General features: G+C 52.5%; 1 protein-coding gene across 1 annotated transcript in view; it reads left to right on the top strand.

Moving 5' to 3' along the window:
• Nucleotides 1–20,830, top strand: part of WDR27 (WD repeat domain 27) — a 153,693-nt gene that overhangs the window by 30,000 nt on the left and 102,863 nt on the right. Inside the window, 7 exon segments of the mRNA XM_086708337.1 lie at nt 1,507–1,584; nt 4,619–4,716; nt 5,914–6,003; nt 10,735–10,856; nt 11,695–11,828; nt 16,407–16,504; nt 17,371–17,492. Coding sequence (XP_086564463.1) covers nt 1,507–1,584; nt 4,619–4,716; nt 5,914–6,003; nt 10,735–10,856; nt 11,695–11,828; nt 16,407–16,504; nt 17,371–17,492 — 742 coding nt within the window.

Raw genomic sequence — 20,830 nt, 5'->3', positions numbered from 1 at the left:
ATTATTTATTCTTTAAACCTCTGGTCCTGGTACAGCACTTGGCACTCAGACCCTCTCACAAAGTACTGATGGATGACGGATGGACGGATGGATGGATGGATGGATGGATGATAGATGGGTGGGTGGATGATGGATGGATGGGTAGGTGGATGGATGGATGGATTCTGGATCCTTGCCTCAACAAAATTGCACACTAGTTCATACACCATGCCTGTGGGTACCAGCTGTAGTGTGATCTGCTGTGTTCAGTGTGGACTTCTGGGGTCCCTTATATTAAGGCACGTCTTGAGTTTTCTTTCCTGTGTGGGTGCCCAGGGGGAGGAAGAGGCCAGACCACGAACAGCCCTGAGCACCAACCTGGGAGTTTGAACTTTACGGGAAAAGTACAGCATGATGTTACAGTATTTTAAATGTCAAGGATCACCTTGTCAGGATATGCGGCACGGTGACCTGTCAGAGGCAGTGGGAGGGGCAGATGGAAGGAGGCGAGCCCAGCCCTGACAGTGTCCGCCTCCCTCCTGGCGTGCTTCCTGTGCTCCGGCAGCATTCTGGCTCCTTCTCACATGTTCCCTGCTGGTCCCCGCTCAGTGGTCTCTTACCCTTTGTTCTCTTTTCTCCCATCCTCAAGTGACTGGCATCCTCCCTCCTCCGGGCCCCAGGGGACTTTCAGATCCTGCGGCAGTGCAGAGCCTCTGGCAGTGGCCCGGGGCCAGGCCACCCCCTCCTGCCCCTTGGTCTGATGGCTCCGGGCACGGCCCGAAGCCGAGCCTGCTACTGACACTGCAAGGCTTGGATGCGGGTGCGGGATGGGGGTGTGGCTGTCCCTCGTCTGTCCCCGGAGCTCAGCACCATGTGCCCCAGCATCTCTGGGAGCTTGTTTCTTCATCTTAAAAACCATCTTGGAAACAGGTGCCTGTTCAGCCACCGCCAGCATTTAATCTAATTCTGTTCAAGAGAGAATTCAGTGTGACTTGCCAGGAATTTCTCTTCTGTCTCTGAGTAGGTTTGCAAAATAATGTTCACAAGTGAAGTTTCGTTTCTGTCATGATTATGTAAATTTATTCTCCAAAAGGAAACAATATCATAAGAATCATGTTTTGTATTCACTTTAAGGGGATTCTGACTTTGGGAGCAGTTTTTTGATTTATACATCTTTCACACACACCTCACAAAATGGGACCAATAGATAATTTGCGGTGTGATCTTTACACAGAAATGGTTATCTTAGTGTTTTTCTAGTAGTCAAAATTTATAAGTGAGTAGCTCAGTATTATCCAGAATTTTTATGTCCAGATATATTTTCAGCAGTGCAATAGCCAGTGTAGATATATAATTGAAACAATAGCTGTTACAATTAGAGTAAGTGAGTGTTCGCTTTATCACTAGTTGGGACACTGAAAGCGTTTATATGTTTATATGTTCTGTATGTTTTGCTGCAAAATACAGGTCTCTTAAGAAGCTTGGAGCTGTCATCTTTGAGATGACGTAAGAGTTTTCTTTCCACAGCGTCACTATGTTTTCACCCAAGACCAACACCAGGAATAACGGTGACAGCCCTTCACGCCGCAGGAGCAGTCACAGGTGGTGCGTCACGAACTTGCCTTTCAAAGTAGACGTAGCATACTTTGGGGAGGCCCTTTGAATACTGTCAGTGAATTTGTTTCAAACAGGTGTCCAACCTTGGGAGTACCAGATGTGTACATGGCCCACGTATACACCGCGTGTGCACGTTATTCGTATATGTATGTCCTTTTACTCAGATTCAGTTCTTCCGTATTCATTTTTCAGACAGGCTGCTATTTTTACCGTCTTGACAACTTGGCAATATTTTTTTCTTTCTTTAAATCCAAGTTAGTTAACATATAGTGTGATAATGGTTTCAGGGGTAGAACCCAGTGATTCACCACCTACACACGACACCCAGTGCGCATCCCGGCAAGTGCCCTCCTCAATGCCCGTCACCCACCTACACCATCTCCCCCCACCTCCCCTCCAGCGACCCTCAGTCTTCAGAGTCTCTCTTGCGGTTTGCCTCCCTCTCTGTATTTATCTTATTTTTCCTTCCCTTCCCCTATGTTCATCTGTTTTGTTTCTTAAATTCCACACGTGAGTGAAATCATATGGTATTTGTCTCTCTCTGACGGACTCATTTTGCTGAACACGATACCCTCTAGTTCCATCCATGTTTGCTGCAAATGGCAACACTTCCTTCTTTTTGATCGCTGAGTCATAACTCATCGTGTGTATACAATCCGCTTCTTTATCCATTTGTCAGTCAGTGGACATTTGGGCTCTTTCCATACTTAGGCTATTGTTGATAGCGCTGCTATAAACGTTGGGGTGCCTGCGCCCCTCAAAACAGCATCCCTGTATTCCTTGGATAAATACCTAGTAGTGCAATTGCTGGGGCATAGGGTAGTTCTATTTTTAGTTTTTTGAGGAACCTCCATACTGTTTTCCAGAGTGGCTGCACCAGTTTGCATTCCCACCAGCAGTGCAAGAGATCCTCTTTCTCCGCATCCTCACCAACCTCTGTTGTTGCCCGAGTTGCTAATGTTAGCCTAGTTAGACAGGTGTCAGGTGGTATCTCCTGGTGGTTACGATTTGTATTTCCCTGATGATGAGTGATGTGGAGCATCTTTTCATGTGTCGCTTGGCCATCTGGATGTCTTCTTTGGAGAAGTGTCTATTCATGTCTCTTGCCCATTTCTTCACTGGATTATTTGTTTTTTGGGTGTTGGGTTTGATTTGTTTATCGTCTTGTGGATACTAACCCTTTACCAAATATGTCATTTGCAAATATCTCCTCCCATTCCATCAGTTGCCTTTTAGTTTTGTTGAGAGATTCCTTCTCTGTGCAGAAGCTTTTTATCTCGATGAGGTCCCAATAGTTCATTTTTGCTTTTGTTTCCCTTGCCTCTAGAGGCAATAGTTAATTTTTGTTAAAATACTGTTTTAAGAAAGTGTTGTAGCCAGCGATGGATCATTCTTGATAAGTCTCTTGCTTAATAATTGGACAGAAAAATTTGATCAGTTTATGGGCTCCAGGCGAATATTGAATGGCCGGCGATGAGCTCACTGACATGGATGCGCTTCTTGTGGGACGCACTGCTGCCCACGATGTGCGGACCGTGGCCAACCTGCCGATCCCCAGGCCCCACGTGCCTAGATGGGAAGGTGTTTGGGGGACCTCTAGGACCTAGATTCCCTCATTTGGATGGAGACTATGGCTGGTGGTATCAAATTATCACCCACTCCAGTCTACAGCCCGTCTACACCCACACGGGGATGGAGACTATGGACGACGGGAGTGAAGTGTCACTGACTCCAGTCTGCAGCCCGTCTGTACTTGAGCAGTCACTTGCCAGATGCTGGTTTTGCCCACGTGTTGTGACGTTTTTCTTAAGCCCCATTGCTCTTCCTGCCCGTCTGTGCTGCTCCTGTATCAGTGGGTCAGCGACGGTGGGGATGTGCCCGCAGCAGGTGCCCTCGGACCCTGGGACAGCTGTCTGTGGTTGAGTATAGAATGCAGCAAGAAAGAGCCCTGCTCAACTCTGATCTTTCTGGTGGCTTTTTCCTATGAGAGCCCAGCTCTCCAGACAGAGTCAGCTGTCTCTGCTGCAATTCCAGCCCCAGGGGCATTGCATTGAGGGGTTTCCGGAGACCCCAAACAACGTCCTGGGCACAGGCAAGTGTTTCTTAGGGAGAGGCTCCTCTGAACACCCACCAAATTTCCCTTTGAAGGGACGGTGCTGCCTGGCTGGGGGCGGGCCTGCAAGCCCGTCTTCCCAGCTTTTACTGCATTAGAGACATGAGTAAATGTGTCTAACTTGTCTTCCGTAACTTTCAGCTTTTACAACAACCTGTCTTCAGATCATAGCTACTTTCCTTTCTGCCCTGTGCAGTGTGCCTGGAACTTTCCACGTCCCCCTAACCTGTGGCAGTGCTGCCTGACAGGTGGTTTTGTGCTCTGTTTACACTGGATTCTGGGACTGCGGTGGGAAGGACGTGGAGGCCACGTGGGTGCCAGTGAGGGGCCTGGGCTCCTGTGCCCTGGCCAGTCCCCAGGCCTCTGGGCCAGCTGCTGCTCAGAGGCTACCAGGCCAGCTGCTGAAAATGAACAACGGGGGGACTTTGCCTAAAGATCTGAATGCCTTCCGTGGGCCGTGCTGCCTTGCCCCCAGGCCCTGCGGGTTCCACGCCACCCAGCCTGCCCCTGCACAGGGCCCTGGCCGTCGGTCCTTTTCCCCAAGTCCATGGTCTCTCACAGACTTCAGGTGTGATTATTTTCTGGGCAGGTAGAAGCCATTTGCAGATTATCTGAGTAATTAGTGGATAGTCACCCACACGGAATCTGAAACTGGGAAGTGAAGTGTGTTTTCTCTTGCTAAGATGCTCTCATCTGGTCATCCCAGGGTCCCCTTCAGTTATGTGAAACAGGAGAAATCCTTGACATTTTGTACTTAAAATATGTGCATTATTTCATGGCTTTGAATGTGTTTCTGTACGTTCAAAGTCGGTAGAATAAAATCGCACATCTGGATAGGTGAACCCTTTCTAGTTTATTTTTTTATTTCTAACCTCACTTGATTTTCATTTTCTCTCATGTTCCTTCAAGTAAGGAGTACCCTCTGGAGAGTTCTCCACCAACCAGACTCCACAAGCAGCGTGTGCTTGCCCACGGGCCAGCCGCCGCGCTCTGTGTCCAGTTCTCGGGTACGCCGAGTCCAGGGGCCGCCATCACCGCGTGTGCGAGGGTCTCTTCCCTGCCGCTGCTTCACTGGAAACGGAGTTCAAAGTCTTGGTTACTTGAAGTTGTCTGGCGTGCCGGGGTCTGGACGAAAGCCAGCGGCACCTGGAATGGGGGCGGTGGCCCTTGTGCCGGCCGCTGATGGGGTGCAGGAGCCTTGGGTAGGGGCTCTGCCCGCTCCCTCTGCCGGCTCCTCTTGGGGGGCAGGGGCGGATGACCTCGGGGTCCCACGTCAGCTCCCTCCCTCCCTCCCCGATGGAGCCTCTCCGAGCCCGCGGGTGCTTGTCTCTCAGGCACAGGCACAGGCAGCGCCCCTTCCAGACTGATCCTCCAGACCCTCAGCGTTTTTCCTGAGCAGGTTTGCAGAAGTGGGGAGCCGCTCTCGCCCGGGCGGCTCTCCTCTTCGAGGCCTTTTTTCAGAAGCACATGTCGTTTCCGGATTTACGTGGAGTCAGTCAGGGTGGGGAGAAGGCTTGTGTCTGGGGGTCAGGACCTGCCCCACCCGTCTCCACGAGTGTCCCACCAGCCGTGCCCCTCAGGACTTTAAGCGCATTCATTCCCACAGCTTATCGTTACTTACAGCTGTTTTTATATAATTCCAGCCAAAGCATATTTTGAATAATTTTGGGAAATTAGGTAACGTACTCTCAGTGGTCAAGTATCTTTGTGATATTCAACGGGCTTGCTTGTGATTATATGATTCTATGAGATGATTAGAAATAAGGTAGGAGCCTCGGGTTTGAAAATTACAGGTGGGGGGGGGGTTCTGTAGTTTAGTTCTGTACTGTTTTAGGGATCTGTTTAAATAAGACTGCTTAGCTGAATAACGTGTGTCTGAAAAAATCTGTTGATGGGAGGCAGGGCGCCCTGGGGATTAGGGTACTTTGGGTTCAGGTCCCAGCGCTGACTCTTGACTAGCCCTGCAGCCTGGGTGTGCCGCCTCAGCTCCTGCCTCTCGGGCTCTCTGAAGGAAGCCGGGGGGACGTCAACTGGTGGGCCCTCAAAGGGTGCTGGTGGCTGTTGAGCAGATGCTGTTTGCTGTAGATTCTCTCACTACCTGGGAAACCCAGCCTCAAGCCAGCTACCAGTTCTGTTCCCCTGTTTTGAGTGCGCCTCCGGTGAGCTGTGACTTTATAGGCATTTCTCTTACTCTTTTTATGCAGGAGATGGGCGGTGGCTGGCCTGTGGCTTAGCCAACCACTTGTCGCTGGTCTTCCATGCTGATCTTACTGGGACACCTGCTGTCTTCTCAGGTACAGTGTGTGGGCTCCTTTGGTCCTGGGTGTCGGTTGCCACGTGCCCTTCCAATCCCTTCAAGATCAGAACAGAATAGAGCTGAGGCCCTTGTGGAGGTTTAGCAAACTGGATCGGCCCCACCACGCTGGGGGGAGGGTGTGGCCGGGGCGGCCGGGGCAGCGGACACTTCTGGCACAGGTGCCCCGAGGTCAGGGAACAAAGCTTTTGCAAAGGTCCAGGGGAGGGGGTACAGTCAGATCTCGCAGACGTGTGACCAAAGCACATTTGGAAGGTCAGGAGGGCTTGTATACAGACATTTTTATAAACATAACGAGGCGAGTAGACTCGAAGTGAGGGCAGTGGTGTGGGAAGTCTCAGTGTTTTAGTTTCCTGATAGGTTCCTGGTCCTGGAGCTCTGAGTGACCCCCCCCCACGCTTGCTTGGGCTCCTGGAGCCGCTCGCTTTAAGACTCACACTCAGTACATGTTTTAGCAACAACAAAAACCCAAAAAGCGAATGCTGTCAGTCCAGGTGTTTCTGTGATATAGGTGGATGGGGTGCAGGCGTGGGGGGGGCACAGGTGTGATGCAGGTGTGATGGGGCAGTGGGGTGCAGGTGTGGTGGTGGGGGGGCGGGGCGTGCAGGCAGGAGTACGGGGGGGCGCAGGTGTGGTGGGGGGACGGGGGGTGCAGGCGGGGAGCAGAGGGGCACAGGTATGGTGCAGGTGTGGTGGTGCAGGTGTGGTGGGGCCGAGGGGGTGCAGGCAGGGGTATGGGGGACACAGGTGTGGTGCAGGTGTGGTGGGGGGATGGGGGCAGTGGCAGGGGGCAGGGCAGCACAGGTATGGTGCAGGTGTGGTGGCGGGGGTGGGGGCAAGGCGCAGGTGTGTGTGGGGGGCACAGGCGCATGCTCCCCAGCATCCTGCGGACTCAGGCTACCTCATCTTGGCAGCAAGGAGTAGGGGGCCCCTGTGGAAGGTGCTCATCATCCCCTGCGCGTCCTGTGGCTGCTTCCTGGCTCAAAACCGTCATCCTGAATGTTCTCGTTAAGGCACCTTCCGTGTTCTGGTCTTTGTGTTGCTCAACAATTGTTATAAGTAGCAATTATGTTGGACGTGGACATTTCTCTGTATTTTATTGCAGGAATAGGGCTTGTGGCTGAGTTAAGATAATGCAGTAGATTTTTTTTTTTTTAATATTTATTTTTGAGACAGGGAGAGATAGCATGAACAGGGGAGGGTCAGAGAGAGAGGGAGACACAGAATCTGAAACCGGCTCCAGGCTCTGAGCTGTCGGCACAGAGCCCGACGCGGGGCTCGAACTCACGGACCGCGAGATCGTGACCTGGGCCGAAGTCGGACGCTTCACCGACTGCGCCACCCGGGCGCCCCAATGCAGTAGATATCTGAACTCGCCTATTTGTGTTTTGGGGAAGAGTCATTCTTACCCACCTGTTCTTACCCTACCTGTTCTAGGACATCGTTCCACCTTATGCAGCTGGTTTCATAGTCCTGTAATTCAGCTTTGACAGTTGGGTGCTTTTTCAACACTTACTGTGGGAAGCAGGAAAATGGGCGCTTTCATCGCCATCGTCGTCGAAGACAGAGACAGGAATCTGGCTACTTTGTTGTGGGTAGAATCGGACGCTGAATTAGAATTCCCTTTGCAGCACTTGGAGTGGATTCTCAGAGGGCACAGCGGGGTGTGCCTCCTGGTCTGAAAGCCAGTGTTCATGATGGCGCTCATTTAATAAGGGTGCCCACGTTTGTGCTGTAGAATTTAGGACACTTTCTGTCCCACCTTGTGCAGCACCAGCCTTGGAACTTCTGCCCCTCGTCAGCAAGTGCTGGGCACAGAGCAGACGGGGTGGGGGGGGGGGGACGTGCCTGAGGCTGAGGGGTGTTAACAGTGAGCGTCTGGGGCCAGCCACTTTAGGAGATTAGGTTTAATTAAGACTTCATTAAATGTTACAGAATTGCATAAAAACGTGTTCTTAAAAAAGGTGGAATGAGGTTTAGAACCTCTCGCCTCCTGGTGTGAAGTTCTCTGTCCACTGGAGCTCAAGCCACGCCATTGGCGTCCACGTTCCTTTTCTGTGGTGTGGGGGTCACACACCCCGGGTGTGGCCATGGCCCCAGGAAAGGAGAGGACTCAAATGTGTTTTGTGCCCTGTTCATTCGATTTCTGAGACTTATGTCCCCAGCACGCACAACACGGGCATCTGCCATCCAGGTCCGCGTGGTCCAGCGAGAGGGCCGTGTGTGCAGCACAGAACTGAGCACAGGTCAGCCTGGGTCCTTCACGGGCACACTGAGCAGCTGGAGCTGGGGTCCCAGCGCCAGGCCTTGAGGTCACAGCTGCTTGTGTGCAGGGTGGAGCTCGGAGGAGAAGGTGCCATGGGGGTTCTGGTTGTTCTCATTCGGAGTCAGAGAGGTCTGTCCCTCCCCTCTGAGCTGACGCCCTGGGTGGGCTCCTAAGGGCCGCAGCGACACTGGAGGACCAGCGGAGGGCGTCCCTTTAGTGTCTGCATCAGGAGTGCTTCTGCCTTCTCTGGTGACTCAGTTGGCCTTGTCTGGGTGCCCAGGCTTGGAACAGCAGTTGGCGGTGGGAGGGGTGGGAGGGACGCAAGGACAGGAGGAGGATGTCCCCATGCTGCAGTGGGTTATCACTTAATTGGGAAGAATGACACCCAGCGAGATGCAACCTGCGGCTTCGGCCTCATTCCCTGGGGGAGGCGGTGGGGGAGGGGGAGGGGCCCTGAGACACTTCAGTGAACCCTCCCGGGCGCCCTCTCCGGTGGCGGTTACAAGCCTCCTTCCCCTGGAGGCCCCAGCCTTGCTCCGCGGCCCAGCAGCGGTGATGATGCCCCTTACGGGGCCTCAGTCCTTCTGCTGAAACTCCCACAAGCCCCCACCAGGGGGCAGCAGCGCCACTGCAGGTGAAATTCTGGTTGGACGGGCCGGTTTCAGAACTGCAGTCCCTGCTCTTTATAAACCTTTCCTGCTTCCCCATCTTTCTCCTGTTGCTTTTCCGGCGAGTGTGATGTGATCCTGCAGTTCATGGTCTCATCTTTGGTGGTCTGGCCGCAGCAGGAACGTCTGCACGGTGCCTGGGGCTCCATCTGCGTTCAGGCAGGTGGGCACCGCGGCAGAGCCAGGTCCCGGATGCGGTGCTCGCCTGGGGTCCCTCCCCACAGTCCTGGCTGGATGTGGGGATGTGGTGCCTGCGCAGGAAGGCAGCCTTGTGTGGCGCGGGGGCCACTGGGCCTGCCACATGGGTCCAGCCTCCCCGGTACTGCCCACCCTCTCCGTTCCCACTTCTGAAAGCCCACGGTTTTCATTTCTGAAACTGCACACGCCCCATGACTGCCTTGTCCCTGCCTTTCCTTGGGCTCCTCCCCCTGTCAGAGAAGCAGGTGGCCGCAGGGTCAGACTGGCTTTAAGATACCTCCCCGGGGTGACGACCTTTCTAAGTGGTCACCCATGGCCTTGCTCTGTGGCCCAGCAGCGGTGGTGACTCCCCCTTACAGGGCCTTAGGCCTTCTGCTGAAACTCCCACAAGCCCCCACTAGGGGGCAGCAGGTGAGCAGCAGCCCGAAGGGAGGAGCAGGGCCGGCGGCCGGGGTGGGGTCCAGGGACCGAGTCCATCCTCTGTGGTCAGCTCAGAGCTGGGGCGCACGGTCGGCCTATCCCACTGACCACGTGTGTGATTGGGGGAGACACCCCGTGGGTGCCCCAGCCCTGCACCGGGGTGCATGTCTGTCAAGGGGAAGGTGCCGCAGAGACCTCCCGATGCATGTAAACGCAGAGGTCTGGCCTTCCCGTTGCCCCACATGAGGATGGGGCCACCAGAGCGCGCGTCTTGGCTGTTTGCCGCCTCCGCGGCGGTGGTGGTGACACAAGTCAAGGGGTCACAGTGGCCCAAAGAACAGACTGCACTTGTCATTTTAGAACTTGTCTCTAGGGGTTTTGGTAAGAAGTGGGAAGCAGGTAACTGCTGTTTCTTGACCACTTTTCTTTCTTTTCAACTGTGTGTGTGGCTCCTCTCTGTGCAGCACATTTGACAAACTGTTGGGGGACGGCCTGTCTACCGACTGGCGGCCAGCAAGGGCCTAACAAATACTCACACTGTACCTGACTGTGGGCAGTAAATCCTCATAACCGTTCTCTTCAGTATTGAAAGACCAACAGTTCCTTGAGATGTGTTATCGTGAAGTCCATGGATTTTTTTTCTTTTTTTTAACATTTTTTTAACGTTTATTTATTTTTGAGAGAGAGAGAGAGACAGAGCATGAGTGGGGGGGGGGGGCAGAGAGAGGGGGAGACAGAGTGGGAAGCAGGCTCCAGGCTCTGAGCTGTCAGCACAGAGCCAGACACGGGGCTCGAACTCGCGAGCTGTGAGATCATGACCTGAGCCGAAGTTGGACGCTTAACTGACTGAGCCTCCCAGGCACCCCTGGAGTCCACAGATTTCTATACATTTTATAAGTTTCTGCATTTTGTTTCTTCTTTAAAGACACAAATGCACACATAATTTGGGGCTTTATGTTTCAAGTATGATTTCTGAAATCGCTCCATCAATAGCCATGTCAAGTCTTTAAAGGAGGCAGAAGTCACCTTCTCCATCTTTGGTTTCACTGGTGTCACCGTGGCTTGGGAAGCCCTCTGGCCTGGCTGGTGGTTCCCAGAAGCTGCACTCGGCTGTGCCGCATGAAGGTTCCAGGCGCCCCCTCTGTCTCCCTCCCATTAGGTCATGATGGGGCAGTGAGCACCGTGTGCTGGAGTCATGACGGCCGGTGGCTGCTGTCCACTTCCCTGGACGGGATGCTGAGGGTGTGGTCGCTGCATAGGGCGGAGCTCGTGCTGTGTGTGGTAAGGGACTTCACAGTGACCACGCGGTGTCACAGGCTCACAGCGCCTTCTCGGGGCCCCAGGTTCTTGCCCTAACTGGGAGGCTGAGGCCAGGGTAAGCCGGAGATGCATCAGAACCGACAGCGGCTGATGATGAAGTGTCTTCTTAAATGTGTGCGTATGTGTATTTACCCACACACCTGACGTGCACACACACAGCTGCGTGTGAGCATTTTAATGTGCTTGGAGGTGACCGTCTGGAGACAGTGGGTGAGGCACGAAGGGAAGGTGGGATCATCTCACGGCCAGGATGGGAAAGGGGGGTAGTCAGAAGAGGAGCCCACAAACTGCAAATTGTCAGAGATGTGGCTCTCTTATTCCCGTGAGTCTTGTTGTCAAGGGGGGTCGAGCCCTAGGAGAATGAGCCGGGAGGGGAGGCGCGTCAGACCTGGGGCCCTGAGTCGAGCAGTTTGGCAGCAGGTTCAAGGGGACGCACTTGCTTGAGGGCCGTGACACTGCTGTCTCGGACGTTCTGAGATACAGGCTGAGAGCAGAGCCCTCAGGCTCCTCGTGGTGAGAATTTTGTCTCTACTAAAATCCTTGCTACTCCACGTGTTCACTGCCAAGTGTCAGTCTTCCTTTAAAGTCTAAGTGGCCAGAATTCCAAATACGTACTACTTGGAACATCTTTTAGGAGTAGTCAGGGAGAGGGAACAAAATTGTAAACCGGTTCTAACACAATCTGTCTGTACATTTAAGGTAGATGTTTGGGGTTAACACGAAGACTGTCCTGTTTCGAGCAGTGGAGTTTCTTGCTAACGTCTGTTGTGTTGGCAGTAACTACCGATCTGCGTTATAGGGCAGAGACCTGTTCCCGAAGCCCATCCAGTCCGCCCAGTTTTACTACCTGGACGCTTTTATATTGTGTTCTCCTGGCCCTGAACTTCAGCTCCTGAAGTGTCACATTGACACGAGCAAGGATGAGATAAGAAGGTACGTAGCCTCCTCTTTTACATTTGCTCTCTGTAGTGGGGGGCGCTGTGTTTCAGGGCTGACGTTATGAAACAAGAGTGTTTCCATTTGAATGTTATGTACAGGGTAGTCACAGCCTGGCCAGCTGCTGCCAGGAGCCGGGTGAGCGGTCTCTCCCTGCCCGGGGCCGCGGTGCGGGGCTTCGGAAGGTGGCGTTCCCGCCTCGATGGACGTTGTGTGGGACGATTACTGCTGTGTTTATGGTGAAGTTAAAGATGAAACGTTTCCTACACACGCACACACACACGTGCTGAATATACTAAATGCCTGTTTAGCTACACCTCCCTTTGGCAAATATTAACACTTTTTTTGTTTGTTTCCAAAGTTTTTAAAGAAATGAAAAATTACAGGGATAAATAGAGGGCTGCCTTTCCAGGCCTTTCCTGCCCCTCTTTCCTCTGCCCCCTTTTTTGTTTTTTTTTCTTAGCAGGGCGAGGGTAGCTGCCATCAGCCCAGTACAAAACTACCGGTACCATTGACCGTATTTCCTTGTGCCGCACTTCCGTCCCTGACCTTGACCTCCCCTCTGCCAGCCTCCAGTTCTGTACGTATGAATCTGTTTGTGTTTCGTCGTTGCTTGTTTTTAGATTCCACTTGTAAGTGCGGTCATACGGGGTCCGTTTTTCTCGGACCTACTTCACTGAGCACAGTACCCTCTGGGCCCATCCTTGCTGCAGATTCAAGACCTCAATCTTTCTTGTGTCTGAGTAATATCCTATTTGTGTGTGTGTGTCTCTGTAGGTCTCTCCCTCTGTGTGTGTGTGTCTCTCCCTGTGTGTGTGTCTTGTATGTGTGTCTGTCTATCTCACTGTGTGTGTGTGTGTGTGTGTGTGTGTGTTGTGTGTGTGCGCACGCACCGCGTCCTCTCCGTCCATCAGTCAGTGGACACTGGGGCTTCTCCCGTGCTGTGGCTGTTGTGACTTCCCTCTTGCTGAGACCCTGGTGTGTTTGCTTCCCATCCGTGGTTCTAGGTTTGCTGTATCTCTAGGTTTCCACGCGGTTTTATTGAGTCTTTAAACGCAGCACGCCTTTCATAATAATCAAAATTACGCCTGTGAGACTCAGCCGCGCTCACGAACGGAACTTTGGTCTGTTTGCGCACCGTCGTGAGATTTTATACGGTAGGAACGTGCCGCACGTCCTCCCCCATCCTCTGGTTGACCGATACCTGCTTCTTCCGACTTGTCATTCTCACCGGTGCCTTAGGGACGGATTGCGGGGTGCCTGCCTGGAAGTGGGGCTGTGGGGGCGCGTAGGGTGTCTTCAGACCCGCCTTCTGGGTGCCCGGCAGCAAGCTGTGTGCGGCACACACGGTGAGGGCAGGCCGTGTTGTCCTCCGGAGGCTGTCCGTCCTGCCCTCCTTCCTGTAACTCAATGCCTGATGATGGCTTTCCTGGCACGTCCCGAGCCACCCGGAGGTGGGAGGTCCACGGGGTGGAGGACCCCCCCGAGAACCGCCCAGTGCCCTCAGTGTGTGCTGGTTGCCTTCTGTCGCTTCTCGCTTTATGCCGTGAAGGTGGCTGCCGTAGCTCCAGGCATCACGTTCATATTTCTTATGTGGCAAGATGAAGGGGGAGACTTTGCTGAAGCCTGCAGGCTGCAGGCCCCTGGGCGCGTGGCAGGGACTGTCAGAATCTGTAAACGAGGTTCCCTTACACAGCACATGTGGGAAGTTGCCCCTGCATCGGCTCACCTGTGCTCTTGCTTTGGAGCATGTGGGTTTGAATGAGCTAGTGTGAGCTCGGGGTCTGGCTTGCGAGTCACTGTGGGATCTGTTTCATCCCCGTTGTGCCCATTGGGAGACCCATGGGTAAGTTTTCAGCTTAGCGGCCTTACTGGATAGCTTTTTAATTGTGGATGGAGGGATCCACATAGCACACGTCCCCAGCTCTCAGCCGGAAGATCGGCCTACTTCTAGGTCAGGCCGGGACACGGGTGCCGAGGCCAGGATGGGTGTGGGTCAGGTGCGATGGATCCATGAGGCCGCTCCTGCGGCTGGACAGACGGCACAGAGTGCCCTGGGCTTCCAGTAGCGTTACCCCTGCGGCCTTCCCCACGCACACTCTGCCTGGCACACACACTCACCCTCAGCCCGTCCCCGGAGACCCCCTGCGGGCCACCCGGCCTCACTGCCCAGGGGCCCCAGCCTGCGGTGCTGGGTTGACGACAGGGCGGGCTGCCGGCCCCTCCCCCAGCCGTGTGCAGTGTTGAAAGGAGGAAGCCGCGACACAGGGAAGTCCCCGTCGGAAGTAGGAAGGCGGGGGACGGGTGAGTCGCGTGTCAAGTGACGTCCGTCGGGACCCAGCAGAGGTCCTGCCTGCCCCGGGTGGATTTCCCGGGAGGACCTCCCTCGTCTGTACGTCCGGCTTCGGGCCCCCCGTCCGTTGCGGGTGCTCATGCTCCATGTGTCCTCTGGGCTGCGGTGCGGCACCGCGCGCCGGCTGGTCTGAGTGACGTGCTCTCCGCCGGTGAGAGTCTGGGGCGAGCTACGAGGATCCGGAGGCTTGCTGGCTGTCGCGAGCCCAGCGTTTCCGTGTCGTCTTGGTCTTGATGATACAGGTCCCGGGAAAGAGGTACTGGGCCGGCTTCCAGTGGCCAGAGCCAGGGTGTGCAGGCGATTCCTCCTTGCACACCCTGGCCTGGCACGCGCTTATGTGGCCCGAGCCTCCGGTGGGTGGTGGTGTGCAGCCAGGGGAAGCCTCCCCCTGCTCTGTCTGGGGAGGGGCCCCCGTGGCAGCTGCTGGAGAAGCGCCTGTCCCGAGGCCTGTCGCTCAGGCTGCAGCGTCTTCCCCACGTGTCCCAGCGTCAGCTGGAGGTGGTGACTCTGAAACGGCCGGGGCTTTGCATGATGGGACTCTGAACCTTGCACAGGCTGCAGGCGTGAGCGCCTCTCAGCAGGACTGTCTGTTGTTCCGGAAGGCTGCGGGCCGGCCCCTCGGTGCACACTTGTTCTTGTCTGGGAGCAGAGACGGAAATGCCGTGCGCCCAGCGGCACGTCCCCCCGCCCCCCTGCCCTTCCTCTCCCTCTGAGCCTGAGGGGGTGTGTGGCCCGCGATGCCACGGGAATGCGGTGCCCAAACGGGGAGTCCCCATGCACCCCCACTCCCCGTGAACACACCCTCTGTTCTTTCTGAACAGCGTCGCCTGGCCTGTGCTGTCCACAGACGGAGCAGCCGCTCTCTGTCCCGTTAACCACCTGCTGTGCGGTCCAGCGATGGTTTTCAGTGGGGATGCACAGTAATTTATGGTATCTGTGTGCTGGCACTGAGCCTTACTGCCGACCTCCTGTGACTCCACTCCATTTGTCCCTCGAGCCCCACAGCCCTGTCCCCAGGACCTGTTCTCTGGGTGCCCGTCTCTGTGCCCACCCTGATGTCATGGCCCCAGGCCCCCCGCCCAGCCTTTACTTCTCTCCAGGAAGGAGCAGGCTGACGGCCTGTTTCACCCTCCACGTCAGCCGCCACCCCATATCTCCCTCCACCCTCCCCACCCCTTTGCCCATCACCCACCTGAACCTGCTTGTGGCAGTTCTTACCCAACTGGGCCGACCCGCCGTCTCCCCTGGGCCCTCCTGGGCCATCCCACCGTCTCCCCAGGGCCAGCCATGCCCTCCCTGGGTTAGGGCCGCATCCTGAGATTGCCAGCGGGTTCCTTTCCTGTACAGAATTATTGTTAGGAATTGTCGAGGCTGTGTGTGTGTGTGTGTGTGTGTGTGTTTTAATGTTTATTTATTTTTGAGACAGAGAGAGACAGAGCATGAGTGGGGGAGGGGCAGAGAGAGAGGGAGACACAGACTCCGAAGCAGGCTCCAGGCTCCGAGCTGTCAGCACAGAGCCCGACGCGGGGCTTGAACTCACGGTCACGTGAGATCATGACCTGAGCCTAAGCCAGACACTCAACCGACTGAGCCACCCAGGCACCCCGAGGCTGTGTGTTTATTAAGCCACTGTTAGCTGCTTATGTTACCCTTTAGAAGATATTAAGAACATATGTGTAAATGGAAACACAGATAATTCATAACTGGCTGGATGTCTCCTTAAGTATATGTAATTATTTTAGAATTAGGAGAAAAGTTTGCTTTTTTGTAGACAGGAATGAATTATTTGGGGCTTTATATAATGATATTTTTTCATGAAGTTTTCCTAAATGAAAAGTTAGGGTTTCCTAAAGGAAAATTAAGGTAGCTGATTTATTCCTTTGATGTTATGAAATATAATTATTAAGTGGTATGAAAACTTTCTTCATTTTCAATTTTTTAAGCAGTTTATATATTTATTTTGAGAGGGAAAGAGAGGGCACAAGCAGGGGAGGGGCAGAGAGAGAAGGAGAGAGAGAATCCCAAGCAGGCTCCGCACTGTCAGCACGGAGCCCGATGCGGGGCTCGAACCCACAAACGTGAGATCATGAGCTGACTGAAATGGAGAGTTGGACGCTTGACCGACTGAGCCCCCCAGGCGCCCTGGATTCAGTTTTTAAAGGTGGGACGCTTCACGGTAGTGGAGGGGAACCTAAAGATCGACCGCGTTTATTTTCTTTCAGGTACAAACAAAGGAGCAGGTGCAGGCCCGTTTTCAGGCTCCCCACAGCTGGCCCAACAGAGATCACCAGCCTGTCCGCCGTGAACGACTTTTATTCCTGTATCCTGCCTCCGCTTTTGGTGTGTTCACATCCTGAGCGCCATCCTCCCGACAGGCGTCTGCTGAGGGTCCCGGCTCCAGCCCGAGGCTCCGGGGGCCCATGGCTTCTGCACTGACTGTGTGTGTAGTGGTTCGTCGGCGTGGCGAAAGGGGCTTCAGAGGAAAATTAGCAGCGGAATAATACGCAGTAGTTTGGCACTTTTTAAAAATGAACCGGTACACCTGCTGTAGACACCCTTTGATTACTTGGGGTTTGCCCCATCTCTGCGGAGGCAGGCGAGAGTTACAGCATTAACTGTCGAATATGAAATTGAGGCCGAAAGTTTATTTTATTTTTTATTGTTTATTCACTTTTGAGAGACAGAGTATGAGTGGGGGAGGGGCAGAGAGAGAGGGAGACACAGAATCCAAAGCAGCTCCAGGCTCTGAGCCGTCAGCACAGAGCCCGACGCGGGGCTCGAACTCACAAACCGCTAGATCGTGACCTGAGCTGAAGTCGTTGCTTAACCGACTGAGCCACCCAGGAACTCCTGTGTTTTGAGTTTTTATAGCTAGCATCATCCCTTTTAATTAAAAAGCATTGATTTTGATTTATTTAGAAGGAGAGCTCTGACCTTTAGGAATTCTTAGAAAATTTTCATTTATTCAAAGGTCTAAGTTACATTCTTCTGAATGTAATGGGCGGTGGGGGGGGGGGAGATGGGGAAGGGGGGCCAGGGCTGTGACCACGTCTCTGTGGAGCTTCCGAAAGTCACAGCCAGTCACCCGCTGTGTCTCCTGGTGTCTCCAGAGGTGGTACCAGAACGAATAGGCCTGTTCACTCCCCGAGGTGGGTTATTGAGAGGAGTTCCCTAACTGTCACGCAGACCTGGTGCTCACCGCGGGCTGGGACAAGACCGTGGAGGTGTTCGACCTCAATGCGGGCCGCAGTGCAGCCGTGATAGCGGAAGCCCATTCACGGCCTGTGCATCAAATCTGTCAGAATAAGGTGAGTTTTGACGGTATGCGTCGTGTGCCGAGTGTTGTGTTCACAGTATTTAACGGGTACAAAGTTTGGTGCAGTTTTGTACCAGTTTGCTGCGAAACTCAATGCTCGTTTTTAATCATTACATTTTCCGAGCCTTGACGTTTGACCTTAGAAGATATTTTACTATCATGTTGAACGTGAATTTTTGTACTTCTGTCTTTATTTTATGGGCCCATTTTTCAACTTTACTGTAATACATTACCTCTTAAAACTTGATGGAGAGTTTGGGTGTTTCAGGCACTCACAGGGTTGAGTGATGGTCACATAGGTCCTGCAGCGACGTGAAGCAGCCTTCAGGGGCCAGTAGTTTCTCTTTTTAGGACGCAGCTACTCTGTGTTAGAGACGTAGCTTAGAACTACCTACAGCTGAGGGCTGCAGACCTGAGATTGGAGGAGGTGCCGTGTTGATGAATTCATTGTCTCATAGTTTAGTTTAAAAGACACTTTGCTACCCAAAAGTACATCTAAGAGATTTATGAGAAAAACTTTTGTTTTTAAGACTCATCTACAATTTTGATTTTTGATATATTTTGAATGAAGTTCCAAATGAAGGGTTTAATTTATAATGCCTTCTGAAATATGCATTATGATTTCAAGAGTATTATTGCTTCAAAAAATTTTTTTTTAGTGTTAGCATTTATTTTTGAGAGAGAGAGAGAGAGAGCAAGTGCACAAGCCGGGGAGGGGCAGAGAGAGAGGGAGACATAGAATCCGAAGCAGGCACCAGGCTCTGGGCCGTCAGCACAGAATCTGACACGGGGCTCGAACCCACAAACCGTGAGATCACGACCTGAGCCGAAGTCGGATGCCTAACTGACTGAACCACCCAGGCGTCTTAAGAGTGTTATTGTCTTTAAGTGAAGTCTTACTGGATTGGTTAAAAAGTCTTTGTTATCTATAATTTCAACACACTATTCCAGGTTTCCTTTAAATTTCTGTTTAATGGGGCAGGTGTGGTCTGATACTCTGCAAAGTTTTGTAGCTGGTTTGCCTGGGAAAGGGCACCAATTCTGGAGCGCGGACTTGCACCCTCCTGAGGCAGACGCTGTCCTTCTGGATGAACGGGTGCGGGAGCTGTTGGGTCCAGAGTCAGACTTTGTCCACGTGTAGGCAGACCTGTGGCTCCTGTGGGTGGTCCCCGAGAGCTGTCAGTCTTCATGGCTCCGTAGGTGTGGCCGAGGGGTGTCAGTGAGCCTGGGTCAAAGTCAGAGCGTTGGGATGGGGACAGGGAGATGCCAGGGGAGGGCAGCAGACCTGAGAGATGTGACATTGTCGCTTGCTCCCATTTTGTGGGCATCCTTGGTCTTGCGGGGAGGCCCTTTGAAGGCTCAGACGGGCATCTCATCTCCAAGGTCTTCGCAACACTGTGCCCTTGGAGGTTAATCATTTTGTACATTTCGCATTTTGGCAGGAGAAGGTTTTTCCCATTTGCGGACACCATGGGTGGAAAACACCAGCCTGAAGAAAGGTGTTGAGGAGAGGAGTAGTGTTTATGTACTTCTTCCTGTGTTTGTACAGACTCTTAGGTAAAAACAGAACAAAGACATTTTAAACCCTGGGCGGTAGGTCTCCCAGACGAATGAAGCAATTCTTTTGAAGAATTTTGTAACATTTTATGAGGTTACTAAAATAGCAGACTTTAAAAACATACGGCATGTGAGTCATAGCAGCTCTGTGTGGGACGATATCCCGTGTCTTCTGGGAAGGCTGCGAGGGAAGGGGGTCAGCTCGTTAATGGCAGGAGTGGGCAGGACCACCTTGTCATTGTGGATCTTCTGTTGCTAATTTCACAGTAAGATCTGTCAAGATTGGGTTTAAGATTGATTATTAAACCTTACGAATTTCTGGACCTTTAAATGAATTTGATAATTGAGCCACATTTAAAATGATTGGTAACCTAATATCTGTCTTATTTTTTAGGCATTATGATATATTTATTTTTATTTTATTTTTTTTAATGTTCATTTTTGAGAGAGAGAGAGACGGAGTACGAGTGGGAGAGGGGCAGAGAGAGAGAGGGAGGGAGGGAGACAGAGAATCGGAAGCAGGATCCAGGCTCTGAGCTGTCAGCACAGAGCCCGATGTGGGGCTCGAACCCACGAATTGTGAGATCATGACCTGAGCCGAAGTCAGATGCTTATCCAACTGAGCCACTCAGACGCCCCAATGATTTCTTTTAAATTCGGGTGCAACTCAGGTGTTGATAGGCGACGTTTTGATGTCAAACTTTGGAGGATAATTGTGACTTGTTGAAGTTGTTGAGTGGAACTTTCCGGCAAAGGCCTTGGACTTTCAGTGCAGACGGTCACCTTTGTGGCACCCAGAAAATCCTCTTGCTTAGAATCTGCTCACTCAGGACTTGCCAATTTGAATCACAGCTGTTAACCAGCAGAAGCAGTTCCTTATTTAGGAAATGACACCCAAATGCAGGGGGCAGTGGGCTTCCTAAACAGACCCACCAGCACATAGGTTTTGGGGTTAAGTTTTGACAAATGGCCTTGAAAAATGTTTAAGGTATTATTCTCTAAATGCAATCTATAAAATTTATCTAGATATAAAAATTTCCAACATTCATGTCTCTCTCTTGAAATGTTATAAAGTTAGATATTTGGTCAGTTTTTCTAGAATTTCTGTGGGTCCTCAGTTAATACAATAGGTGAGAATTGACTAATTTTACCCAATATTTCCATTCTTGAGTTAGAATGTTTCAGTAAGATAAATGTGAATTTCATGTGTGATGTTCTTTTATGTTGTAATTGTTGCATTTCAAATATTTCTCACCATTTCTCACACTTGTTACTTTTTGTCTCTGATATGAATTAATAGAAAAAGATTTTTTCACTTAATTTTTGAGCTTATTCCACATGATTCTTTATTTTTTTATTTTTTTATTTTTTTCAACGTTTATTTGTTTTTGGGACAGAGAGAGACAGAGCATGAACGGGGGAGGGGCAGAGAGAGAGGGAGACACAGAATCGGAAACAGGCTCCAGGCTCTGAGCCATCAGCCCAGAGCCTGACGCGGGGCTCGAACTCACGGACCGCGAGATCGTGACCTGGCTGAAGTCGGACGCTTAACCGACTGCGCCACCCAGGCGCCCCTCCACATGATTCTTTATTAGAGGGAGTCGTTTCAGAGCCAGTCACCTCACCACCAGCACCGTCACCGCCGTCGTCACTGATGGCGTTTTGGGGTGATGGGGGGTTCGTAGCCGATGGCCAGGAAAGAGAGACAGGCCCCGCCGTCACCACTGTCATCATCACTATCACAGTATCATTTTTTGCTTATGGAAAGTGGTT

Source organism: Puma concolor, chromosome B2, assembly GCF_028749965.1.
Source record: "Puma concolor isolate L17-30 chromosome B2, mPumCon1.1.hap2, whole genome shotgun sequence".
Lineage (NCBI taxonomy): Eukaryota > Metazoa > Chordata > Mammalia > Carnivora > Felidae > Puma > Puma concolor.
The sequence above is the reverse complement of the archived record's forward strand: the minus strand, read 5'-3'. Positions and strand labels throughout refer to the sequence as shown.